The sequence below is a fragment of the Denticeps clupeoides genome, chromosome 1 (assembly GCF_900700375.1).
Source record: "Denticeps clupeoides chromosome 1, fDenClu1.1, whole genome shotgun sequence".
In the NCBI taxonomy this organism is placed as follows: Eukaryota; Metazoa; Chordata; class Actinopteri; order Clupeiformes; family Denticipitidae; genus Denticeps; species Denticeps clupeoides.
In genome coordinates, this window is record NC_041707.1 from 23,782,766 (window position 1) to 23,807,314 (window position 24,549).

At 41.3% G+C, this 24,549-nt stretch overlaps 1 protein-coding gene across 6 annotated transcripts in view; it reads left to right on the forward strand.

The window, feature by feature from the left end:
* The window catches only part of kcnip4a (potassium voltage-gated channel interacting protein 4a), a 145,884-nt gene that overhangs the window by 106,301 nt on the left and 15,034 nt on the right, over positions 1–24,549 (forward strand). For 5 of the 6 annotated variants that reach the window (XM_028978420.1, XM_028978394.1, XM_028978405.1 and 2 more), the window contains one exon: positions 18,134–18,258. In XM_028978420.1, coding sequence (XP_028834253.1) covers positions 18,134–18,258 — 125 coding nt within the window. Of the gene's footprint in view, positions 1–15,438; positions 15,541–18,133; positions 18,259–24,549 lie in introns of all 6 variants that reach the window. The other variant, XM_028978385.1, reaches the window with a different exon arrangement.

The window sequence follows — 24,549 nt, forward strand, 5'->3', positions numbered from 1 at the left end:
AATGTGTCAGGGATAAAAAATGACACTTTTGTTTGAATATTTTCTCTTTCATTTTACAATATTGGCCAAAGAGATTTAGACCCAGTAAGCTCAGACACACACACATGCACACATAAAAGCTATTTAATAGGTCCCAGGCAGAGATGAAGGTTTGATAGCTCATTCTAGGTCTTTTTGTCTGTGTTGATGAAATGCCGCCGTGTCCTGAGGCAATGTGCCCGTATCAGCAATCAGTGATACTGCGCAGAACAGCAGAATGCAGAGGCACCCAGGGTACCAAGCTGATCTGCATGTCCACAAACTTCAGCCGATTACTATGGCATGCTTGGTTCCCGAAAAACATTTGACCCAGACTGTAATGTTTTCTAATTATTCTGAATTGGAGTGTAGTAATCAAAGTAATTGTGTTTCTGAATGATCAATAAATCTGCCTTGCCATTAGATTTAAAATGTGAGAAGGGTATTCCCACATTTCAACCTCCAGGCCAGAAGCTTCCGACAGAGAGGATAGCTGTAAAGCAGTCATCTTTTAAAATGTCTGTCATGCTCAGCTTCCCGTTCCCGTTTTAAAACTTTACACATTTGTCAGAACTGTCTTTCCCACCCAGTTCTAGCCCCATTACTCTCACAATGTCACAGTGAGTCCCTGGCGCCATGCCGGCCGTCAGCTGTAGCTCACCTCAGCGCAATCTTCCTCCATGGCACCATTAACCCAACGCGCTGACTGATGTGTGAGTGCTGAGGCTAATCAGCATGTCTGCAGTGATGAATATTGCCGTGTGGGAGTTTGCATGTCAAATTAATGGCGGTGAGTGCTGCAAGCAGCAACTGATGTTTGAAATGGCTGCAGAGGAAGGTGAATATCTCTCTGGTCCACGTCTTCGGTGAGATGTTTGGCTGTTCTCTGACACACTCATCACTGAATCAAAGCACACAGAATCATTGTAAATTGCAATAGAATATTGATCATGTGTCACTTCTAGATTATTAGCTCAGCCAATTAAAAACATGTAAAAAATGTACTTCAAAATTATAAATAAAGTAGAAAAGTCGACTGACCTATGGCTTTTGAGCTTGAGAACTCCTGTAACACCTGTTACTCACTACAACCACACAGCGTTCTCATAAAATATTTTTAAGTGAAAGTGAAGTGATTATCATTGTGATACACTGCAGCACAGAACACAACAAAATGTGTCATCTGCTTTTAACCCATCACCTTAACCCATCTGTTATGTTGCGGGTCAAATTGACCCATTTTAAATTCCAAATATATAAAAAAAATAGTCAAAAGTATTTTTTCAGTATGAAACTACTTGTGCTTGGCTTAATAACAGTAATCAACATATAAAATAAAAATGGTTCATTTCACATATGTGCAACCCCCCCCTACATGTTACTATTACACAGATACTGTTCGGGTCAATTTGACCCGGCAGTCAAAGTGGAGGTTAAAGTGACCTCATCTGTAAGTGCAAGAATGCAGGTGTTATGACTTTTGACAGGAACCTTTTCTGTTCCCGTGGGTAAACTCAATAGAGTTTGCCCACAGGAACAGAAAAAGTTCCCGTAGGCAAACTCCACCCACACTGAGTGATCACTTAGTAGGGGAAGAGCCAAACATATAAAGATTCTTTGCAAGGGGGTCCTACAACATTACACTCTGAAGCTACATATGATCTAGTCTCTGTCAGAGCTTTAGAAAATGAGCAGCATAAATAAACAGATGACAGCACAGGAGGCTCTGGAACTAATCTTTGATCACGACAGTGAAATAGAGGAGGATGTGTCTGAAGATGAAGACCATCTTGAGGTCAATTCTGAGTCTGATGATTCTGATTATGAGCCAACTGAGGAAGCTTCTATTCATATTCCTCCTACCAAGGAATTTACATCAAAAAATGGTGAAATACAGTGGTCTTCATCCCCAAATATGCGTCAGGCAAAACTGTCTGCAGAAAACATAATAAAGACAGTGCCAGGGCCCACTAGGATGGCAGTGACTCGTGTAACAGACATCAAGTCAGCTTTTGAGCTTGTCATGACCAACTCAATACAGAAAATCATTCTTGAAATGACAAATTTAGAAGGCAGGCGTGTTTTGGGGGAGAAGTGCATACATGCTATATTTCGTGCCACAATGTCTCTGGAGACTTTTCACATTTTCTCCAAAGTAATCCGATTCGATAATCGAGAGACAAGGACTGTCAGAGGGGAGAGAGACAAGCTGGCAGCTGTTAGGACAGTGTGGGACAAGTGGGTAGAGCAACTTTCTTCTACTCTATAACCCAGGCCCTAATGTCACAGTGGATGAAAGGCTAGTGGCATTCAGAGGTCGCTGCCCTTTTAGGCAACATATGCCTTCCATTCCAAATTTTTAAATCATCAATGTCATGTAAAACTATTTTGTTTTATATGTAGGTATTTCCAACATACATTTAAAAAAATTAAAAATGCAGTTTTTATGAAAAACAAGTGAATTATCCTCATTGAACCATGATATTGATTGAAATGGTTAGTAATGGAGTTAATAATGAAATATAAATGATGTTTATTGTGATTTTTTGGTTTCTGACACTTTTGGATAAGTAAACATGTCCCGGGTCAAATTGACCCAGGAACATTATTGGTGTTCCTAAGAAACGAACATAACAGGAGGGTTAATGGCCAGCATTTAGTATAGTGCACAGGAAGAAATAGTAATAGAAGGTTGGTTTTGGTTCATGCTGGCAATCGCTTTACTGATTGTTGTTGACGGCACATTCACATGAATGAACACATTAGGCACTCCATTTTACACTCATAGCTCATCATTTATTATAATATCCTAAAGGGAATCATTGCATAAATTTGTAAGCACAAACCCCTTTGATGTTTATTTCAAGCTGTGTGTTGAACGATTTACATGACCTTTTATGGTTCTGTCTATGGCGAAAGCCCTCGGGTGTATGTGGTTCTAATCGGCATAAAGGGTAGAGGAGATGAGTGTCTTCTTTCTGGTCCTTATTGGACTTGACCCCATCAATTAGAATTACATGGAGAGAGGGGCATTCAGTAACAATCAATATCAGCAACAGACTGTGGCGGCTGAATGAAAAGTAGACGATTGTGGCGCCTCAGGCCTATAAGATATTAAATATTCGAGTCAGAGATTGAGATTGAATATTAGGTCCATGTTGAAATGGGAAATAATAATCCAGCCCTATGTGATTTTACTGTCGCCTGCCACTTACTGTTAGACCCTTTCTTAACACAGCATTGAAACAGCAATGAAACTATGGGATTTTTATCTTGATCAGTCACTGCTGGGCAGAAAAGGGCTCCACCAGACAGCATCTGTTTTCTGATGTACAGTGTCCTAAGAGGTGCCTATACAGTGGGGCAAAACGTACTTGGCAGCTACTGATTGTGCAAGTTGTCCCTCTTAAAAAATTATTGGCCCGTAATTTATCATAGGTACACTTCACTTCACCAATATATATAAATGTCCAGGAAATCACATTGTATGGTTTTTAAAGAACTTATTTGTATAATGTATTTGGTAAACAGCAAAAGTTCACCTCAATACTTTGTAAAATAAGTGGTCAAACGTTGCCTGTAGGTCTTCACCAGGTTTGCACACACTGAAGCTGGTATTTTGACGACATTCTTCCATGCAGATCTTCTCAAAAGCTGTGATGTTTTGGGGTTGTTACTGGGCACAAGTTTCTATTGCATTGAGGCCTGGAGACCAGCTAGGCTACTCCAGGACCTTGTAATGGTTTTTACGTAACCACTTGTCCTTTGCTCGGGCTGTGTGTTTAAGATCCAGCCACGTTTCATCTTCAGTGCTCTCACTGATGGAAGAAGGTTTTTGCCCAAGATTTCACAATACATGGCCCCATTCATCCTTTCCTTAACACAGATCAGTCGTCTTGTCCCCTTGGCAGAAAAGCAGCCCTAAAAAAATATAATGTTTCCACCCCCAAACACAAGTTCTATTTTGGTCTCATCTGACCACATGACTTTCTGCCAATCCTCCTGCCGATCATCCAGATGCTCTCTGGACAAGGCATTAGCCTGTAAAGACTTTATTTTCAAACTAGGGCTAAGAAAATGGGGCTTGTTCTCTAATGTAAGGTCAAATGTGTCCTCTGGATATACTTAAAAAGAAAAAAAACAAGAAAGAAACAGAAACTTCATTGATGTTTGTGCATGAAGGAGAAGCATGTGGGAGAGCTGTCAATCAGGCTCCTCCCATTTTTAACTCTTTTCATAAATTTACATTTACATTTACAGCATTTATAAGACGCCCTTATCCAGAGCGACTTACAATCAATAGTTACAGGGACAGTCCCCCCTTGGAGCAACTTAGGGTTAAGTGTCCTGCTCAGGGACACAATGGTAGTAAGTGGGATTTGAACCTGGGTCTTCTGGTTCATAGGCGAGTGTGTTACCCACTAGGCTACTACCTAGATTGTGTTCTGTGTTTCACAACAACAAGTTAGTTGCTTTTTGTCAAGATATTCTTTTATCTATTTATGTAAAACCTGAGGATGCCATTTCCATTACACTAGTGAACATGCTTAGGGCCTAGCACTGTGCAAAAATAGTGCCCCAACTCCAGCCCATACAATTTGGAGCCTACAGGGGAAGTGAGAGTACCAAGGTGTGCAATGTTCAAAAAAGGTCCTCGGTGTATAAACCCCTATATTTTAATTAAACAAAACTCCTTTACACTCAATTAGATCCTTAATTAAAAGAAGTCTAGTGGTCCTTCACATTGTTCTTCCCCTGAGATTTCTTGTAGCTTGGGTGCTGTTCAGCACAATGCTAGACTTTATTCATCCCATAATGCTTTAGTATAGTGCAGAAATACCAGTCAAACGGCCCTTTCTGTTCTTATCTGTCACCTTGCAGCTGTGAAGCGCAGCATCATAAATAGCCGCACGCTCATAACTGCTTTTGAAGACAATACTTTGACATCCTTACCAAATGTTTTGTACATTTGTGTGTTTCTCAGTTGAATTCATCCCACGTTTGGTTAGCTTTGATGATGTGCGCCTGAGGTCTGAGCTCTCCCCATCCATAATTCGTAATTTTCATCAAAATAATAAGGGCAAACGTGCTTCGTCTGCACTTTTTAGTCTTAATTAGCAAGTTTTTGCAAAATTTCAGTCCCTGTGAACAGTATTACATGATTATGCATGGTATGTAGGTACATTCATCCATTATTTATGAAGTTTCTGATCGAGCACTTCTGAGCCTGTAAATGTATTTGCTGGCAGAGACTGATTTCTGTTCTGGCTTTAATTGTTCCATCAGTGGATGACGCAGAATGTCATTTTTTCCATGCAGTGCTGATCCTAGCAGACAATATCAGAAAACTACTTCTGCCACCATAAAAGGGGAAAATGCATGGAAGTGCTGACCAGAGCTTTTATGTGATCACTTCATCAGCGAAGACATCGTTCCCTCTGTATCCTCTTCTTTTTTATTCATGGGGAGCCAAGCAGCTTTCAGCCCAGGCTGGACAGGCTGATAATGGGGTCGACTCTGATAACAGAGTGTCCCGTTAACGACTGAATGCGGGGCGTTCATCCACTCCACTGAGCGCTTTGTGGCGCTCCAAAAGTCTTCTATCTACTGCATCAGAGCATAGGTACAAAGTAATAACCTTTTGATGACAATCAGACAACTGATGATTTATAAAGAAACTACAGCCTGCTTGGAAGCCAAGAGAATATAATTTATTTTTGTCATAGAGCGACCTGCGTCCCAGAACAAGTAAAGTAGGCCCTTTTTCTCAACCCATGTATTAAACTGACTGCATGTGTGCAGTTATTCCCAACAAGAAACTTCCAGAATAATTTGTCTCTACTATGTAACAAGAATCTATTAACTCATACTTCTGTATTAAAAGCCGTTATCATGTCAGTCCGATGAAGGGATACAGCATTGCGCTGTAGGTTGTAGGTTGAAGGTTGTATTATCATGTCATGTAATGAACCAAGCTGTGCTCCTGCCGAGTGGACCAGGTACATGTCCCTAAGATGTGACAATGCTGCTGAGTCTCCTCTAAAGCTGGCAGACTAATGGTTGATGCACGGCAAGAGACATGCCACAATTAGGAGGCAAGATTATGACACTCCTTCAGACTTCATAGAGATGATTTTCCCTGCTGGGCCATTCTACTGCTGTGCACTGAAACAATCCACCATGTCTGTCTCAAAAAAGGCCAGCATGTATTTCTTATTCATCATGGCTGAATACCACTGTCTCACAACCAAATGGGACAGCAGGACTCAATTCAAAGCTTAGATCTGCCTGGGTTTCCTATCAGTTGAACATCTTTGGTGACGTAGTATATTCATTTTAGAGACGAAACAACTTTCTGCCATATAGGCTCATCCTTGTCCAACAGACATTCAGACACCTTCCGTTTGATGCCGTCGCTCTTTTGGACATACAAAATGGATTTCAAAAAGCTGGACACTTACATTTGTATACAAAAGCACAACGTTTCTACTTTGCCCTTAAGACAGGAAAGGGTGAAGTGATCATCTGTGCAAAATAAAATTAGACGAGTACAATGCTCTAAGCATTGCAGGAAAAGGAACATTTCTACTTCACTTACATCGCCACCAGGTAGAGCCACATCTGGTATGAGCAGCATGCCTCAGGACGAGCGCTGATGTCTTCTTGAGGAACAGGCCTGCAATGTCAAAATCCAGGCATGTATGGAATGTGTTGACTAACTGTAGCAATGCATTATAACTGAATTGGCTGCATGTCTCCAGCCAGCCAGAGCGACTGAGAGGAAACAGAAGGGCTGTATTTGACTTGTGGTCCTCATGCCAGTATACACAATTTGGGCTCTGCTTCCTGTTCTGTTGTCCAGCAGCTATCCTCCCATGTTCCCCAATTACATTTTCATTCATACGTCCCCAACCAGTCAAGCAGGGCTGCCTTTATTCAATAACGCTGAAATATAGCTCACCCTTGTCTGCAACCTGATGCCCATTTTCAAGCAGAGATGCAGCAAATGGAAATGAATGAGCAACTTTGTTCTTATCCGTCTGCTGCTGATTTGTGACATGTTATCGGTCTAAAATAGAAGCAGGTTTCCTCATTAGAAGCCTGGGGCCTTGCCCTATCTATTATTGACTCTAAAGAGCAAACAGACCACAAGTAATTTTTTGTGATGTCTCATCCTGGCAGTCGTGGTTTTCTAGTGTCAACTATCATTTGCAGATATTTGTGGTCCCAGCCCCATATGGAGAGATTTATTAGCCTTCCAGCGATGGCTGCCCAGTCTTTTCTACACAGTCTGCAGACAAAATTATGTTCCCCTCTGACAATTACTCAGGGCTCAGGCTCAGCCTGTTTAACCCCTTTGTGCACTCTGCCAATAATCACTATGTGTACCTGTTTTAACCTCTTTTATTTAAATGCAATTATCTTGCAAGCAACTGCAAGAAAAAGTAGGAAATACCTTTTTTTTAATATTTTGTTTCACAAAGCAATACAAGAAATTACAATTGTATTCTAAAGAAATTATTTTTATGCAGTAGGCATACCCAAGTATCCCCAAACCTCACCAAGCCACCCAAACAGGTAAAAGCCTTTTTAACAATGCTAGTTTCTAACCAATAATATTACTATTTTTGTACAAAGCAATTGCTTAGCTAGAATCTGACTTTTCAGCAAACTTATATCTGCACTCCACTAGGTTAGAGTACCAGGCTCTAGACACAGTTTTATGTCTGGTGTGATGACATACATATTTTTACACCTCTGATGAAAGTTGGTGGAAGGAGAACTGTGTAGGCTGTGAATCCTCTTTTGAGGCATCATGCCACCATCATAGTGTTCCTCCCTGAAATAAATGCAATTATCTTGCCCCAGGCATCCTGTCCGTCGTCCGCAGGTGCCCGCTACTCAGTCAGTCTCCGACTCGCCCCGCTGGGAAGTCCGCCGCTCTCCTCGTCTCGGTTAACGCCGGGAGCACCTGAACTCTCCTCTCCACGGTAGCTTTCGTAGGCCACCGAGGTCCGGCCGCACTAATTTACCAGTACTCCCCGCCTCCGGAATCGCCCAGGGGAACAGCGTGACAGATCCTCTCGACCCCACGGTAGCTTTCGTAGGCTGTCGAGAGTCTCTTATGCTTGGGGTACCGATAAAAACATGACATGGTTCTTGGAGGGGAACTGGCGATTACCGGAGGTGCGTCGATGGAGTCCGGACGAGACGGTGGCGGCGAGGGACGTCCATACATGCAACCTTGGAATACCATCAGACACGGAACTATGGTGCAGGCGTCCTCCCGATGAACCACGGCTCTTTGAGTCTCTGCGGTGCGGCGTCGGCTGCGTCCAAATATGGTCGGGTCATTCTGTCACGATGGCTGGACATGGCGAGGAAGGAGGACGCATACACACGACGTCACAGGACAGGGGTATAATACATAGTACATAGTACACAGGACACAGGACACAGGACACAGGACACAGGACACAGGACACAGGACACAGGACACAGGACAGGGGAACATCACCAGACAATGACCCGACGACGAACAGACACAACAGGGCAGCTTTATACACTCATATAATTATACACAGGTGAACACGATCAGGGAACATTACACATGACTAACATGAAACTCCGGGCCGAACTCTGGACCCGGAGTCACCCCTGCCGGACCGGATCATGACACCATCATTAAATGGCCAACATCGTGGATAGGTGCAGCTCAGATTATCCATGCTAAGTAATTTTCCAGAATAAAGGCTACTTTTCTAGCATCATTACAATTTACAATGCACAATTACAAATAAATAATATCATGTCCTGGGCAGAATTGCGATGCTCAAATACATGTATTGGATACATGTATTTCATAATCCATATTTTAAAACATCCCAGATATCATCGCCAGAATCTCCTTCGAAGAAACACAAAAATTTCTTCACACAGTGAAATGTGGCTCGTTGTTTAGTTTAGGTGAACTATTCCAAGCGCATGAGAGAGCTGTCAACCATGTGGGTCTCGAACGCACTCAGCAAATATATATAAACATTTCTAAATACATTTAGGGACACATTAAATCATCTAGACAATATTATGAAGTAAAAATAACCTACATAACTTACCTCCAGCATCAGGGTCATTTTGCGCAATACATCCCCTGCTGTTACGATTGTGAGGCACTGACCTGTATGCACGCAGGTCCCAGCTACATCCTGGCCTTTCATTGAGCATGCCATATGTCATTTTAAACCTTAGAGTGTTTAGAATTGGCTGATAGAGCTGTCACCTAGACTGACGAACGCAATTTGAGGAAGTAGCCAGCCAAAATGACGTCAGCAGGAGTCGGAAAAAGTTAATCACTGAGGCTTCAGGAAACTAGCATAAGTTGGGATTACAAATGAACATTGTTCTCAGTATGAATGTAAGAAGTTTTGTTTTTATATGACTTGTTTTATGTGCGAAAAATGGTGGAAATTATAGTATTCTGTGAGAAACCTTCAATTCTTTGTTTTCATATTCTCTGATTCATATTGCTGTTTGGACCCTTTTGATTGCAAAAAACACAGGATTTTGCGATTGTAAAAATCCTGAGGACGATATTCATTTGTGGATTTCTTTGCAGTCCTTCACATATATGTTTACATTTTTTTGGTGCAGGCAGCGATAATAGTTGTATAAAATGTTGTGTTTGTGTTTTAATACATGCAATTTTTTTTTACTCTGTTTTTTTGTATACATCGTGATTAGAACAACTGACTACTGGTGCCAGTGCCTATCACCAGGGGGTGGTGCACAGAGGGGTTAAGGCTAAATCCCTTGACATACAGAAACACATTTCCACAATGAGTAGTAATTGCTGTTTTCACCTTTAGAGCGTAAAGCACATAAAGATGCTTATGACATACTTGTTTTTATTATACACTGGAAAATGAACATTAGATGATATCTGTGAAAAGTGAGTCTGATGCCTTATATGTACTTCTCTCTCTAGTGAGGCCATGGCCTCTGAATGATAATGGGGTGAAAATCTGATGGGACTGAGTGTCCTCACAGCTGTTATGATGCAGTGTTAATATCAATAAATGACTTGTTGGCCTGGAGTGAACATGTGTGGGTGTTTTACTCTGCAGTGTCTTTTTCTCTGAGTTCTGAGTTTTTGGCTGGTTGTCAAAAATTTGAATCCCAACGGTGTAACATTTTAGGCCCTTATTCCATTACCAACATGGATACGCCAAAGCTGTATGGGCCCTTTTGCCAAAACATGAGCAGATGTGCAGATGAAAAGCTCATTACAGAACAGATGTAGCTTCTGTCAGTCCTGCGTCTATTTTCTTCTGGGAGAACCAGGTGGAAATGGCACATCTAGGCATGGGTCGCACAGTAACAGGTCTCCTCTGAAATGCTGCCAGAACCCATCAACTTAACGGATGAGCTGACAGCTGAACTCTTTTGATGCTGGATCAGTACATCTACATGGTTCTTTTCTAGTATTCATTTTGCCAATGTAATTCCTTTATTTGTTATTTCTTCTTCCAGTATACTATATTTTCTTTCAGGTTGTGGTGAAGTTTTGAAGTACTGCTCAGCGATAAATCAATTATGTCGATTAATTAAAATGTTTCTTAATTTGACTGATTGGCTGGCATTTGTAACTTGCATAAAGAGGTCATTTGCTCTGTGCATTAAAAGTTGAAATGTTAAATATTAGGAACACAAGCAATGTGAAGTAATGAGCTAGCGGGTTACAATAGTGGAATACTTTTCATGTTCATTCCTCGCAGAAAATATGCAGTGAATGTTTGGTAACATAATGCAGAATCATATTTACACTCAAGTTTCATACATTAAACTGCAGTCATTATGCCATAGGCTAACTAGCAAGAGTAGAGATCTGTTTAGGATTCCGGAGATACTGTACTGTAATATGAAGCTGACAATGGTGGAATTGTGCAATATATGGTCTTTTTTTTATTAAAGAATGATTGTGTAATGGAAGCAACCTGCTCCTCAGATCAATGCAGTTTTAGTGCAGAAACATTGCCAAAACGATGATTGCATGATTTACTACTGTCAAGTAGGCTTGTTGCTATACTGATATTTCAAACTCGATACCGATACTAAGGATGGTACTCTACACACACACACTAAAAATATTCATAAATAACTTGATAAATAGATAACAAACAAACAAATAAATAAATAAATACTTGAATAAATGAAAGAAATGCATTTTAATGTTTTTGAGCCAAACTAAATAAACGCCACAGAAGTGAAGAAATTGAGAAATTGAAGCTGTAATCAAGCCTGAAAAGTTAGGCCCAACCCGGCCTGGGCCCAACAAGTACAGCTTTTTATAAGCTCGGCTTTCTTTGCACGTGCTGCGAGCACTATACTCCGTTTCACCTCCTCAGCCTTTTTCACATCTCTCTTGCGATAATGTACTGTACATTACTTGTTTATGCCACAGGCAAGTCCTGATGTCTGGGAGCTGGCAGCAGCCTCTGGATTCTTTAGGGCACAATAACTTATGAACCAAACAGAGTTTAGTTTAACAGCTCACCGATTAACAGTCAACAGAGGAGGGAGTGGGAGTGGGAAGAACATGGGAATAATAAACAGCCTGACAGGAAGTCATCATTACACATGCTGAGAAAAATTTTAAAAGACAGAAAACATCTTAAGGCATTATCCGTCTTTATTAGATGGGGGTGGGTGAGAACGGTGAGATTCAGTTCCAGTTCCAAAAACATTCAAAAATAAAATGTCTTTACTTTCAAAGACACTTGAAATGGAGGACAAAGGGTAGTTATTTCCACCAGTGTTGTACAGGCGTATAGCTGACAAGTTTAGCCAGGCCAGACCCATCAGTGAGCTCTTTTGTTACCCAATAATAATCAATCACTGTTGTTGTGAGCCGCAGCAGGAGAGCGTGGAGCACAGCTCCATGCGTCCACCAACTCAGCTGCTAGCGCACTGTTAGGATTCATCTAGGCCGGCCAGGAATTGATCCAACATCCAGCTACGCACTCTGATCTGATTTTCTTCCCTTGCAGCTATGGAGGGTTTGGTTTGCACACTGTATGGATTATTCCCATAATTAAGCGAAGTTCTTCAGTCAGCAGTTGACCTGAGGAGGACACTGTATATGATTGAGGGTTTATGCAGCTTGTAGGTCCAGCGCTGAAAGCAATGTGCTGTCTGTAATTGGCTGGCTTTTAAGAATTTTCTTGATTTGTGGTATGATGGATTTAGTTGGAGGTGTTCTCCAGAGCATAGTTTACACATATTTTCTAATCTTCTCGGTCCACTTTCTGTAACTGTCAATAGTCTTGGCAAGCTGTTGCTCAGCCTCAAGACACATTTTATAGCCTAAAGGTGTGGGTGTAGTGTGTCCTGTGGTAATTCTCTTGTGCTTCAGTTTTTCATCAGACTGAAAAACTTCCAAGGTCTCCAAATGTATTTATGCTGTCAGCTCCAGGCTACCTGATCTGAAGCAGTCGTCACCTGTCCTCCTTCCCTGTTTCAAATTATTGATTAGTAACAGTAACTTTAACAATGTATAAAACAGAAAATTGGTGGTCAAGCCAACATGCTTTGCATTTTACTTTTATGTTTAATTTTTAATGGTGTGATTTCAATTTATGGTCCATTACAGAGGAACGTGACACGGATGGGTTTGGGAAAGGGGTAGAGAGACACATGAACACGAACAAGATATTCACCAAAAATAAACACACACACTACAGAGGCCTAACAAATGGAGGGAGTTATTAGGAGACAACAAACAATCACACAGGCAACTAATTCTACACAGCAACCTAAGCAAACCACAACCAAAACCATAGCGCGCGATCTTTAGCAAACCACCTGAACCTTTTAAATCTCATGGCAGCCAATCATACAGCAGCAGGCGGATTTGGTAGGCAGGAAGCTCCTCCCACTATAGCAACCTAAAAGAGACACAAACACAATGGTGGAAACACGACCAAACTTTTATCTAAATTAAAATGACTTCTTAATGGAAAATGAATCAAACATGCTTAAACATTATACGGAGTCATATTCACCATATTCATAACAGTTGTGGCAAGAGTAAGTTGTTTGAAATAAAGCATCTAATACAAAATACATGCCTGAGGTGGACAAATCAAATTTATAGATGACATTAACAGTATGGTAACATTCAGATTAACACTAATAGACTCCATGTTGTTATTATAAAACATTACATATAAAGTGAGAACACCATATAGGGAAGAGTAATGTAAATACTGTAATGTAAAGTAAGATAAGGGGACTTATCGCTCTCCCCCAGAGACCCCCAGTCAAACTGTAGAGATCATTGCGAGGACAGTACAGTTATATTTGGGGAAATATTAGCTGCTTTACTTTCCCTTCTCAGCAACAGACTTCACTCAGTTGAAACTTCGTGCTGCACACATGTGCAAGTGTAGTGTAAGTGACAGCAGGGCTTCAGCACTGATCGGCTATTACTTGTATAGACAATAAAAGACTTCTGTGGGTAGGACAATAAATGACGCACAGATTGAATGCAAAGGGTACCGAGGAATTACTTAATATCTGTGATACAGATAATTGACAAAATGCCTAATAACAGCCCCTATTTGGTGTGGCTGAGGACCGGTCAATCCCTACTGTGTACCATTATAGAGGGCTACCGAGGCATCCAGTGAGCTTTAAATGATGAAGCTGTAACTTGACATCGTATTGTAACATCATAGTAGTCATGCTAACAAGTCATCAGTGATTGGCGGTGTACATGCTGTCACAAGTCAAAGAGCAAGATAGAGGCCATTGCCATATTGTCAGTAAGTGAAGTTTGCGGACTAGAAAAAAACATAACTATGGCTCTAACTCAAAACCATCGTCTGTAAACTCTTATTCTTTATTCATATCAGCTGGATTTTACTAAGTGCTGCTAGGTTTATACATTATATGTATATATGTGTGTGTGTGTGTGTGTGTGTGTGTGTGTGTATATATATTCTCACAAAATGGCAAAAGTACACCGTGACCCAGCACTGACATGCTTTTTATTATTTTATTTACTTTTTGCATGGCTTGTATTATCACTGCTTCCAACCGGACTACAGGAGTGGCTCATTAATCTTACAGTAATATGTTAAGATACTATGGATGGAGTGCATTACTGCAGGGCACTTGAGCTGGAACTAAATAATAAGGGTTAATTAGCTGTGTCCATTTAAATGCCTTGTTAAACCTCCAAATGACAATAGAGATCATGACAACACAAAGTGTCACGTCATGATAACAGGATAATGAAGAGCTAAACAGACCTCACGATCTGTATATTCACATAATATGTGCAATAAAAAAATAAATCCAGTAATAAATGTTGAGTAAAAATCTTAGCCTTTTCAAAAAAAATGTTTTATTTTAATTCAACAGACACATTTGTCAAAAGGAGAATTAAAGATGAGTACTATAAAAACTTAGAATGCAGTGAAACATAAAAGGTTTGATCAATCATCACCCAGATAGTGTTTTAGAGACAAGTAATGTCAAACTGTCAAAACGTCCATTTAAGTCTTTTTCACTCTTAATGTTTGGAGGCAATATCAGTTTCTAAGCAATTACCAACTAAGATTTCCCTCTGTAATTTCCTGTCTGGCAATTATGGAAATCAGAACAAGATTCATGACACAAAAAAACATAATAGATCCTGTCTTTCAGCTGTTCTCTCTGCAAAAAACCTGAATACGTCCAGGGAGAAATCATTACAGCATCTTTGAAGTAATTGAGTTGACATGAGTGACTTGACATGACCTTTCTAGCCTGATGGGAGTGGTGTCATCCAAGACGTTGCTCTACTGAAAGATGAATTTTATGAACTTCCATCAACCTCAACCCAATTGAACGCCTGCAGGAGAAATTTACAGAGACTGGAGAGGTACAGTCTGTGTGTTTTGTCACCCAGTTGCACATGCAGCTCTTATTTTAATTCGCTTATTTATCGCAGTGCTGAGTGTTCAGGCAGACAATTTAACTGTAGAAAAGAAAATGTACAAACTTTGTACAAATGTACAAAGAAAAGACTAATGTATAAACATTAGTATCAGGATCAATTTATGAGAAACAGCCTAATAAATAGCACCATTCCATTTTTGCCCCAGTGATATCAGCCCTGCAGCCAGGCAGATTTTTATTTTTCTATAGGAGATGGGCGTTGATTGGAGCAGAACTGATGTCCCTCTGAGCCCACCTGTGACCAGCTTGCTTTGCAGTGATGTTCTGTAAGAAACAGCATGATTTGCTGAGGTGAAGTTAAGTGCTGAATGCTGCACTTTGCAGCTGTGTTGTGTTCATTGGCCAGCATGCTCAACAGCAGCGTTATCTGGAGATGCGCTTCATGGCTCTGTTGTGATGCTCCTGTGTGTCTCCTAGGTTTCATCTGCCCCAAGAACGGCAGCAAACGCAGCCTCAGGGCCCGCCTCATGAAGTTGTTACCCTGTTCTGGTGCCAAAAAGCCAGCTGCCCAGACCCAAAGCAAGTGGTCCTCTTTCACAACACAGACAGGCACAAACACACACAAACACATTTGAACTGCCCTTCTTCATCACATGATCCAAATACAAACACAAGACAAACACACTGTCTCGGCTCTGCAGAATCAGTTGCCATCGCAGTCGATATCTGACTGGGTTTTAGACACGGTTGCATCCTTAAGTACAGACTCATAATGAGCACTAATGATGTAAATAGGCTCACTCAGTTAGATGAGATTCAGCTGGTGTCTCTGGATCAGTTGTCACGGGACAATTCATCTCTGGAGCTCCATTGTGTGTCTGAGGTATCAGTGCAGAGATGAAATGGATGATAATTCTGCTTTCCATTATCCCATCTCTGTTCCACTTGTCTGCTTCCGCGAGCGATTAGGCTTTTAATCGGGTTCATAAGGTTACGTGTCGCTGATCTGTCATTCACGCACTCTAGGTTCTACTAATCACAATAGCATAAAAATGTAATGATTGCTCTCTGAGGAGACGTCTTCTATCCTGAGTCATGGTTGAAGGTGGCAGAAAGTCATCTGGTTCTGATTGTCTCAGCAGGCTGAACTCCGTACTCATGTCAGCCTAGCTGGCATAAACGTGAACTTGATTTGACATTTGAATGGGGATTTTTTTTGTTTTGGGTTCCTTTTGGAGCTGGTGCAAATTGAAGATTTGGAAACAAACCTGATGCCAAAGTGCCACCCAAGATGGTATACCAGATGGCATTTAGGTGGTGGACCATGAGGTGGTTGTGACAAATTGACAGGTGTGTGTCAGATAATTATTGTTGATGGGGTTTTCACTCTGCTACTAGTAGCTGTCCCGTGAAATTCTCACCACCTTTGCTTGCCGGAATTTAGTACAAAAGGGTTTTTTTTTTCTTTTCAACAATGAGTTCAATGTTCACTCACTTTACACTTCAGACTGAGCAAGGGACAGTTTGAAGACCTACTCTAAAATATTGGTTGGTAGACCTGTTCAGAAACAAGAAAAACGAACTCCTCCACTGCTACTTGCATTTAAGTGGTTGTCAGGGGAAAAACATTTCACTTCTCCACTTGTAATTGTTAGCAGTCAGAAATGTGGTTTGAAATTGAACTTTTCACTGCAGAAAAAAAGCTTTCCTGAGCATTTCATGTGAACACAGCCTATAGGGAATGCAGTTGTTACAAGCTGAGAACTATTTGACTGATTTTTTTTTTTCTGCACATGAAGCTTATTGACACATTTGGTGTGTCTTAGTTCTGTGGCTTTTTTGATTATTGCCAGTCCCTTGGTTAAATACCCTTGGTTAAATATTGCAGTCTTGTGGTCATACAGAAAGCACATCTGCCTTTACAGATTCCTTGCCAAGTTGGGTAAGGTATGGTAGAGAGAACACCCTGATGTCAGTAAGCCTGTTAAAACTGTTTATAAGGTTTGGGTTCCATTCTTTATAATTGTCAGCCGTCTTTGTTGTAATCACTCAGCAGCTTGTTTCCCATTGAGATTGAATATGAAATCTAGTTATAGTGACTATACCACATGCTTCTAATTGTAATTGTCCATTTATGTGTTGATGGTGTAATTAGATATGGAAATGTTAGTGAACATGGTTTCTGTTGTAGATTATAGAAATAAAAGTTTTGTGGCATTAACTTTTTATGAAATACTGCTTAAGTAAATGCCACATTTCCTGGCACTCCAGCCCCAAGGTTCTTCCGATCAGAGTTTTGAATTTGCGTTGTCTTGAAAAAATCAATGTATAATTAGTATAAATGTATCTTTGCCATGTCTTGTCCTTATTCTGTCATCTGTCATTTTACCTGTGGTTCATGTGTGCATGTTCATGTCTGTCTCTGTTCCCACAATTTTAAAAATTATTTAAAGCTGCTGTTGTGAGTCGTTTTTCTTTCTCCCAGCACACACTCCTGACGGAATGTTATGTAGAATAAAACAAGAAAAGCAGAAGCCCTGCTGACAATGGGGTATCAAGTGGACACCCGACCAGCTGTTTACACCTGTGTCTACCATGTGCGTCCAACTGGATGCTTATTGTGGGTTTTGAATGTGCCTAACAGTAATGCTGTTCTTTGGTTTGTTTGTTTAGCACAGTCTAACAATAACCAGTATTGAACCCACTGTAGGTGCTTCTCGACATCTGGGGACATCAAAACACATTTGACAAGCAGACCACTTCAGCAAGCAATTCTGAGTCTTGGTGGTCGCTTACAATTGTAGTAGACATTGTTCATTTATGATCTATCAAACAACATAGATTTTTTTAAATAAATGCCATGACAGAGTTTCTTCACCCAGAGCAGCAATTGAATCTGAAGGTAGTCTAGGTTTATTGTACAGCTGGGTGTGATTCAACTAATAAATGTTGAAAAATGCTGAAACTTTTTTTTGCAGTTCATTGTTTATATTATATGTTGGTTTGAAAAATATGTAAAATGTTCTGTAAGTACATATGACATACCATCAACAAGTTAACACATCATGATAAATTTTGTTCTAATATTGTGCCCCAGGGAACAATTACACTACTCATTTAGTCATTTGCATGAGTTCTGTTGTGACCTTGTGTGATATTTTCTGTGCCACAGACAGTGTTGAAGATGAGCTGGAACTGTCAGCTGTCCGCCATCGCCCAGAGGGCCTGGAACAACTGGAGGCTCAGACCCGCTTCTCCCGAAAAGAACTCCAGATCCTCTATAGGGGCTTCAAGAATGTGAGCTGCCGGCCTCTTCATCTGCACTTCACATCACAATCAACTGGCACCAGACCTGACATTATTAATGAATATACCCACCTCCAAAGATTAGTTGACTTGGTGTCTTTTTCACTTTATTTTTATCACGTCTGTTGTTGATCTACTGAAAATGCAGATTGTGATGCCAGCTTTTTAAAAAAAAAATTTATTACACTATGTTCAATAGTGACAGTATGTGCATTTCCACACACGCAGTGTGAAGGGAACTCAAGAGATTTGAAATAAATAGCCATGTATCCTTAATTTATGAAAGAGAGGTTCAGAGAGCCAGAGACATGATTTTAAAGTGAAATTGAAGTGATCGTCAGTGTGAAACGTTGCACAGCACATGGTGCACACAATGAAATGTGTCTGCTGCATTTAACCCATCACCCTTGGTGAGCAGTGGGTAGCCATGAAAGGTGCCCAGGGAGCAATGTGTGGGGTTTTCTTTTATTTACATTTACATTTACAGCATTTATCAGACACCCTTATACAGAGTGAATTACAATCAGTAGTTACAGGGACAGTCCCCCTGGAGCAACTTAGGGTTATTTGTCTTGGTCAGGGACACAATGGTAGTAATGGGATTTGAACCTGGGTCTTCTGGTTCATACTGGAGTGTTTTTACCCACTAGGCTACTACCACCCTATCACATGGATACCACCTTTTATGACATGGATTAGATACCACAGAGTCCAGACCTTAACCCTGTTGAGAATCTTTTGTATGCCCTGGAGAAGACTGTACAGCAGTCCAACTATCCCATCGTCTCTACAAGATCTTGGTGAAAAATGTATGCAATCAATGGCATTTTTGGACAGGCGGTATATATAGATAATGTTCATATAGAAGCTACAATAACTGCATGGTTATTTTGATAAATGTAAAGAGGCCGTTGGTAAACCTCCATAAACAAACTCATAAAATGTTTGATGCAAAAGAAATCAATTCAATACTACATTCAAAAGTTGTTGAAGTTGAAGCTGACTTTATTTTCATTTCAGTTATATATGTGTTAGACAGTACATAGTGAAACGAAATAACATTTTTCCCAGAACCGGGAGCTACATTTAAACAAAGAGAACAATTAAACAAAGTTACATCCTGACATAAAGTGCACATATGTGCGACATAGACAAACTGGGCTACATAAAGTGCAAACAGAGGACACAGGCAGTGCAAGTCTAACTTTTAATTAAAAACATGTGGACAACAATTAAACAGACAACACCAAACTAGTTAAATGAGTAATAAATGTGCAAAGTAAAATAGTGCAAATACTGCTGTGCAAAATGGAATGGTGAATTAATAGCTAATTTTACAGACAGATAATAGTATTCAATATAACAGAGGTAGTGTGTGTGTCAGACCAGAGTGGAAAGGTCCTGAGATGTCTGATGGCTTGTGGGATGAAGTTGTTAGTCTGGTAGTGAGGGCTCGAATGCTTCGTACCTTTTTACGGATGGTAGGAGGGGGAAGAGTGTATGTGACGGGTGTTTAGAGTCCTTCACAATGCTGGTGGCTTTTCTGATGTGGCGTGTGTGGTAAATGTCCGTTATGGCGGGAAGAGAGACTCTGATGATCTTCTCAGCTGTCCTCACTATGCGCTGTAGGGTCTTGCAGTCCTATATGGTGCAGTTCCCAAACCAGACAGTGATGCAGCTGGTTAGAATGCTCTCAATGGTCCTTCTATAGAAGGTGGTGAAGATGGAAAAGGGCTTTCCTCAGCTTCCGCAGAAAATTGAGACGCTGCTGGGCTTTCTTGCCGGTTGAGGTGGGGTTGTGATTCCAGGAGAGGTTCTCCTCTAAATGAACACCTTGTTCTTGACAATCTCCACACAAGATCCATTGATGTTTAGTGGAGAGTCTTCTGAAGTCAACGATCATCTCCTTCGTTTTGTCCACATTCAGAAATAGACCTTACACCAGTCCATCAGTCTTTGCACCTTCTCTTTGTATGCTGACTCATTCATGCTGATGAGACCCACCACACGGTCATTTCATTGGCGAACCTGATGATGTGGCTGGAGCTGTGCATCAGTGCACAGTCGTGGGTCAGCAGGGTGAACAGGATTGGATTGAGCACAGTCAGGCCACGAAAAAGCACCGGGTAGACTACTGGGAACAGTGCATCTGTCTGGCGTATTTTCCCTTTTCCCTCTCCTCTTTCCTGGTGTCGCAGCAAACCCATGGCATCTTTAACGGCCTCACTCCGACGGGAGCACCAATCAGAGTCAGGTATGGGAGGAGTTGCGTAAATTGCAGCCTCCTCCTACAAAAAGGAAAAACACAAACAAGACAGACAACACATCACATGACCATGGGATGTAACATGTGTATGTGTCCTTATTGTCCAGGTGGGTAAGGGTCAGATGCAGGGTGGTGGCGATTGCATCAGTTCGAACGATAGACAAATTGCGGTGGGTCCAGGGTGGAGGGCAGCAGGGTCTTCATATGTTTCATGCTCTCGAAGCACTTAATGATGGTGTCATGATCCGGACCGGCAGGGGTGACTCCGGATCCGGAGTTTGGACCGGAGTTTCATGTTGGTCTCGTGTAATGATCGTGTTCACCTGGTGTATATTTATATAATTGTATAAAGCTATCCTGTTCGTGTCTGTTCGTCGTCGGGTCATTGTGTGTGTTGATGTTCCCTTGTCGTGTGCAGTTTGTATTAAACCCCTGTCATGTGAAGTCGTGCATATGCGTCCTCCTTCATCGCCATGTCCAGCCCCACCGTGACAGATGGGTGTAAGTGCAACGGGTCGGTAGTCATTGAGACACGACACTGAAAACTTTTTAGGCACAGGCACGATGGTGGTGGTCTTGAGACCACCTGTTCTCAGTGAGATGTTCTCAGTGAGATGTTCAAGATGTCAGTGAGAACATCTGCCAGCTGGTCTACACATTCTCTGAGCACTCTTCCATGTTGTCTGGTCCAGCAGCCATTCGTGAGTTAACTCTACGGTGGTTAGACACAGGTCCCGATCACTGGAAGGAGGGTTGCATTTCCTCAGTCACTTTGTTCTGTTTGTTGAAGCGAGCGTAGAAGTAATTCAGCGTATCTGGAAGCCATGTATTACCGTTGTCTTGGAAGTGGCTGTGAATATTCTGTCCATCTGCATGCTTTGCTGCTCTAATGGATCGAGACAGTTTGGCCTTTGCTGATCTTAGGGCCACCTTGTCACCCTTCCTGAAGGGTGGCATCTGGAGCTTTGAGCAGTTCACGTACCTCCGCAGTCATCCACAGCTTCTGGTTTGATCTTGTGGTGATAGACCTGATGACTGTAACGGCATCAGTGAATTTGCTGATGTAGCTGTTCACTGACATTGTGTACTCCTCCAAGTTAGTGCCGTTGGTTGCTGCCTTCCTAAAAATTTGCCAGTCAGTGAACTCAAAACAGTCTTGACGAGCAGAAATGGCTCCTGCCAGCCAGGTTTGAGAACACCTGCTTCAGAACCGGTTTGGTCTGTATGATAAATTTAGCATAACATTGATGTGGTCTGATTGGCCGAGATGGGGATGGGGCTCCTATTTCGGCACTGGCGACGTTAGGGTAGACGAGATCCAGTGTGTTATCCCCGCTCATCACAAAGTTCACGTTGGTGGAATTTAGGGAAAACTGACTTGAGGTTGAAATGGACCTAAAGTCTGTAATAAACCTTCTGTCATGGTGTGCATTCTGCAGATTGCTAATAGCTCTGTACAGCACTGGGTGGAATGTACACGCCGATAATGAAAACTAAGGTGATTTCCCACGGTAAATAAAAAGATCTGCATCTCACAGTCAAAAACACCACCTGCGATGAACAGTAGCTAGAGACTAGTAGAGTTGTACGGGTTGTACTGCACTGCGCTGCATTCCATTCTGCAATGAAATGAGACTGAAAATTCCCTCTTCACGGGGTCTCCGGTTCCAATCAACTCTGTTCTCCTTTGTTGTCCCTGGCTGGTGGAACAACTTGCCCTCCTCCATTCGACTAGCCGATACTACCACCACTTTTAAGAAGCAGTTGAAAACCTGCTTATTCAAAAAGTATTACTTTTTACACTTACACACGCACATGCATACACACTGCACTAAATAAATAAAAAAAAACTTTTTTCTTCGTCTAGCACTTAACAATTTCCGAGTATGTTCTTTTGTCTGACAAGTTAGGCCTTATAAGGGCTCTTAGTTTTTGTAAACTCAAAATCTATAGAAATCAAACGAGAATTGCTGGTGTCTTCCTCCTGTAAGTCGCTTTGGATAAAAGCGTCTGCAAAATAAAGTAAAGTAAAGAAACGCAGTACGTCCAGCTGAATGCCAGTGTCCGGAATTCTGTCGCTGAGCCAGGTCTCAGTAAAAACAGCAGCAAAAAAGACGCAGCAGTCTCAATATTCCCGCTGGGTGTCTGCTGTAGTTTGATGTTCTCCAGTTTATTATCCAGTGAAGGGATGTTGGATAATAACTGCACTATTACAGTCCACTATTAACTGCACTGTAATACTCAATGACTTGATACTAATAGGCAGGCCAAATCCTTGACTCTATCAACTCAAATTAAACTCTAAAGAATGCTTACTCAGCAGCATCATGATTTCAGTCAATTGGTTATTTGCTGACTGCCTATGCAGCATTGTTTACGTATGACCTTCTGTTCTGAGTCTGTGTCCCTCCCTAAAAATGTTTGGCACATTGAAATTTCTCAGCAGTGAAGTGCAATGACAGCCTGAATGGTATTTTTGGTTTCATGCTTTTCTGTAAAGATGGAACACTATTGCTTGGTACCGGATCATTCCAGTAATCAGGTCAGTTGGTTCTCATGGGTGGGCCTGCAGATACCAGTGTGTCCTTTGTCACCTCTGGAGCGCAAGGTAATGAGGTGACACTGAATTAACTTGACCCAAATTCTAGCATGACAATGCTCAAGGTGAGAACTATGCTCCCTGGATTATCATTTTTCTGATGACGATCACAGAGCCCATCCTAAGACCTCTCTCTCACTCACTCACACACACACAAACACTTCTTCATCTTTCCATTATCAGTGTGCTGTAAGATATTAGAAATAGCCGGATTCTATAGACTCCAAGAAGGCCTTTAATTGGCACCATGAAGTCCACCAGAACTTGGCACCAGTCCACTCCTAGAAGATCAAGTGCCATTAACCCTGGTCCTGCAGAACCTTCTTCCTGCACAGGCTTGGTGAGGTTAGAGGTGGTTCTCTTTCTGATCTACCGTGCATAGAAATAGTGTACATACCCCTCTATTGTGATTCGCTGGTTGCACACATGTGCACATCTATGTCTTTGATCACAATGGTAGTGAGTGGGGTTTGAACCAGTGACTTTGTGTCTTCTAGTTCATTGGCAAGTGTGTTACCCACTAGGCTACTACCTTTTTGAGAGAGTCACAGAATGTTTTCAGGTCACCCACCAGATTTTCTGTAGGATTTATGTTTGGTCTCTTCTGTTGAAGTTATTATTTTGTTGATTTGGATGTGCTTGGGGTACCTGTTGTTGTAAAAGGAAAAAAATCCTCTTTATTTTTTCTAGCAGACGCCTGAAGGTTTTTGGGCAAAAACGACTGATATTTGAAATAGTTTATATCATTTTAGTTTGAGGCTGTGCACATTTATGCAAACAATTTATTGTACATTGTTTTTTCCCCTAACATATTTGTTTTATTTTTCACTTGAATTGCCTAGGTTATACATCACATTAGTCATTTTATTGTGGTTTAATTTACATCGGTATTTACACTTTTTATCTCCTGTTTTATTCACAGTGCTTCATTCTTAAGTGATGTATGTCCAACATGTTACAGGCCATGTATACTGAAGCTTTTACAGTCTTCTAAACAGTTAGTGACCACCTATTACCAACAATTGGCTTGTCCTGGACACCTCTGGCAAAGGTTCAGAGTGTCTGTCGGAGGTAGGGGGTTGGTCTGCTGTTTTTATGACTGCTCTTACATCATTTTTTATAACCCTCTTGCCCTCTCTCTCTGTCTTTCTGCCACCCTCTCCCTCAACAACTCTAGTGCCACACTAGCACTCATTTCCTCACCTTTGCCTTTTAGTTCCACCAGACAAAAATGAAATCATAGGGTTAGACAGTGTCATCCAATTACATTGAATCTACTCTGCCCTCTTCCTCCAGGCCAACTCATTCCTCTCAGCTCTGTGACAGTATGAATTTGCCCCTGCCTCACCTTGTCTGGCTTAAGTAGTACAGTGGCAGAAAACATCATTTACATGTAATAGAGGTAAATGCTTGGGCA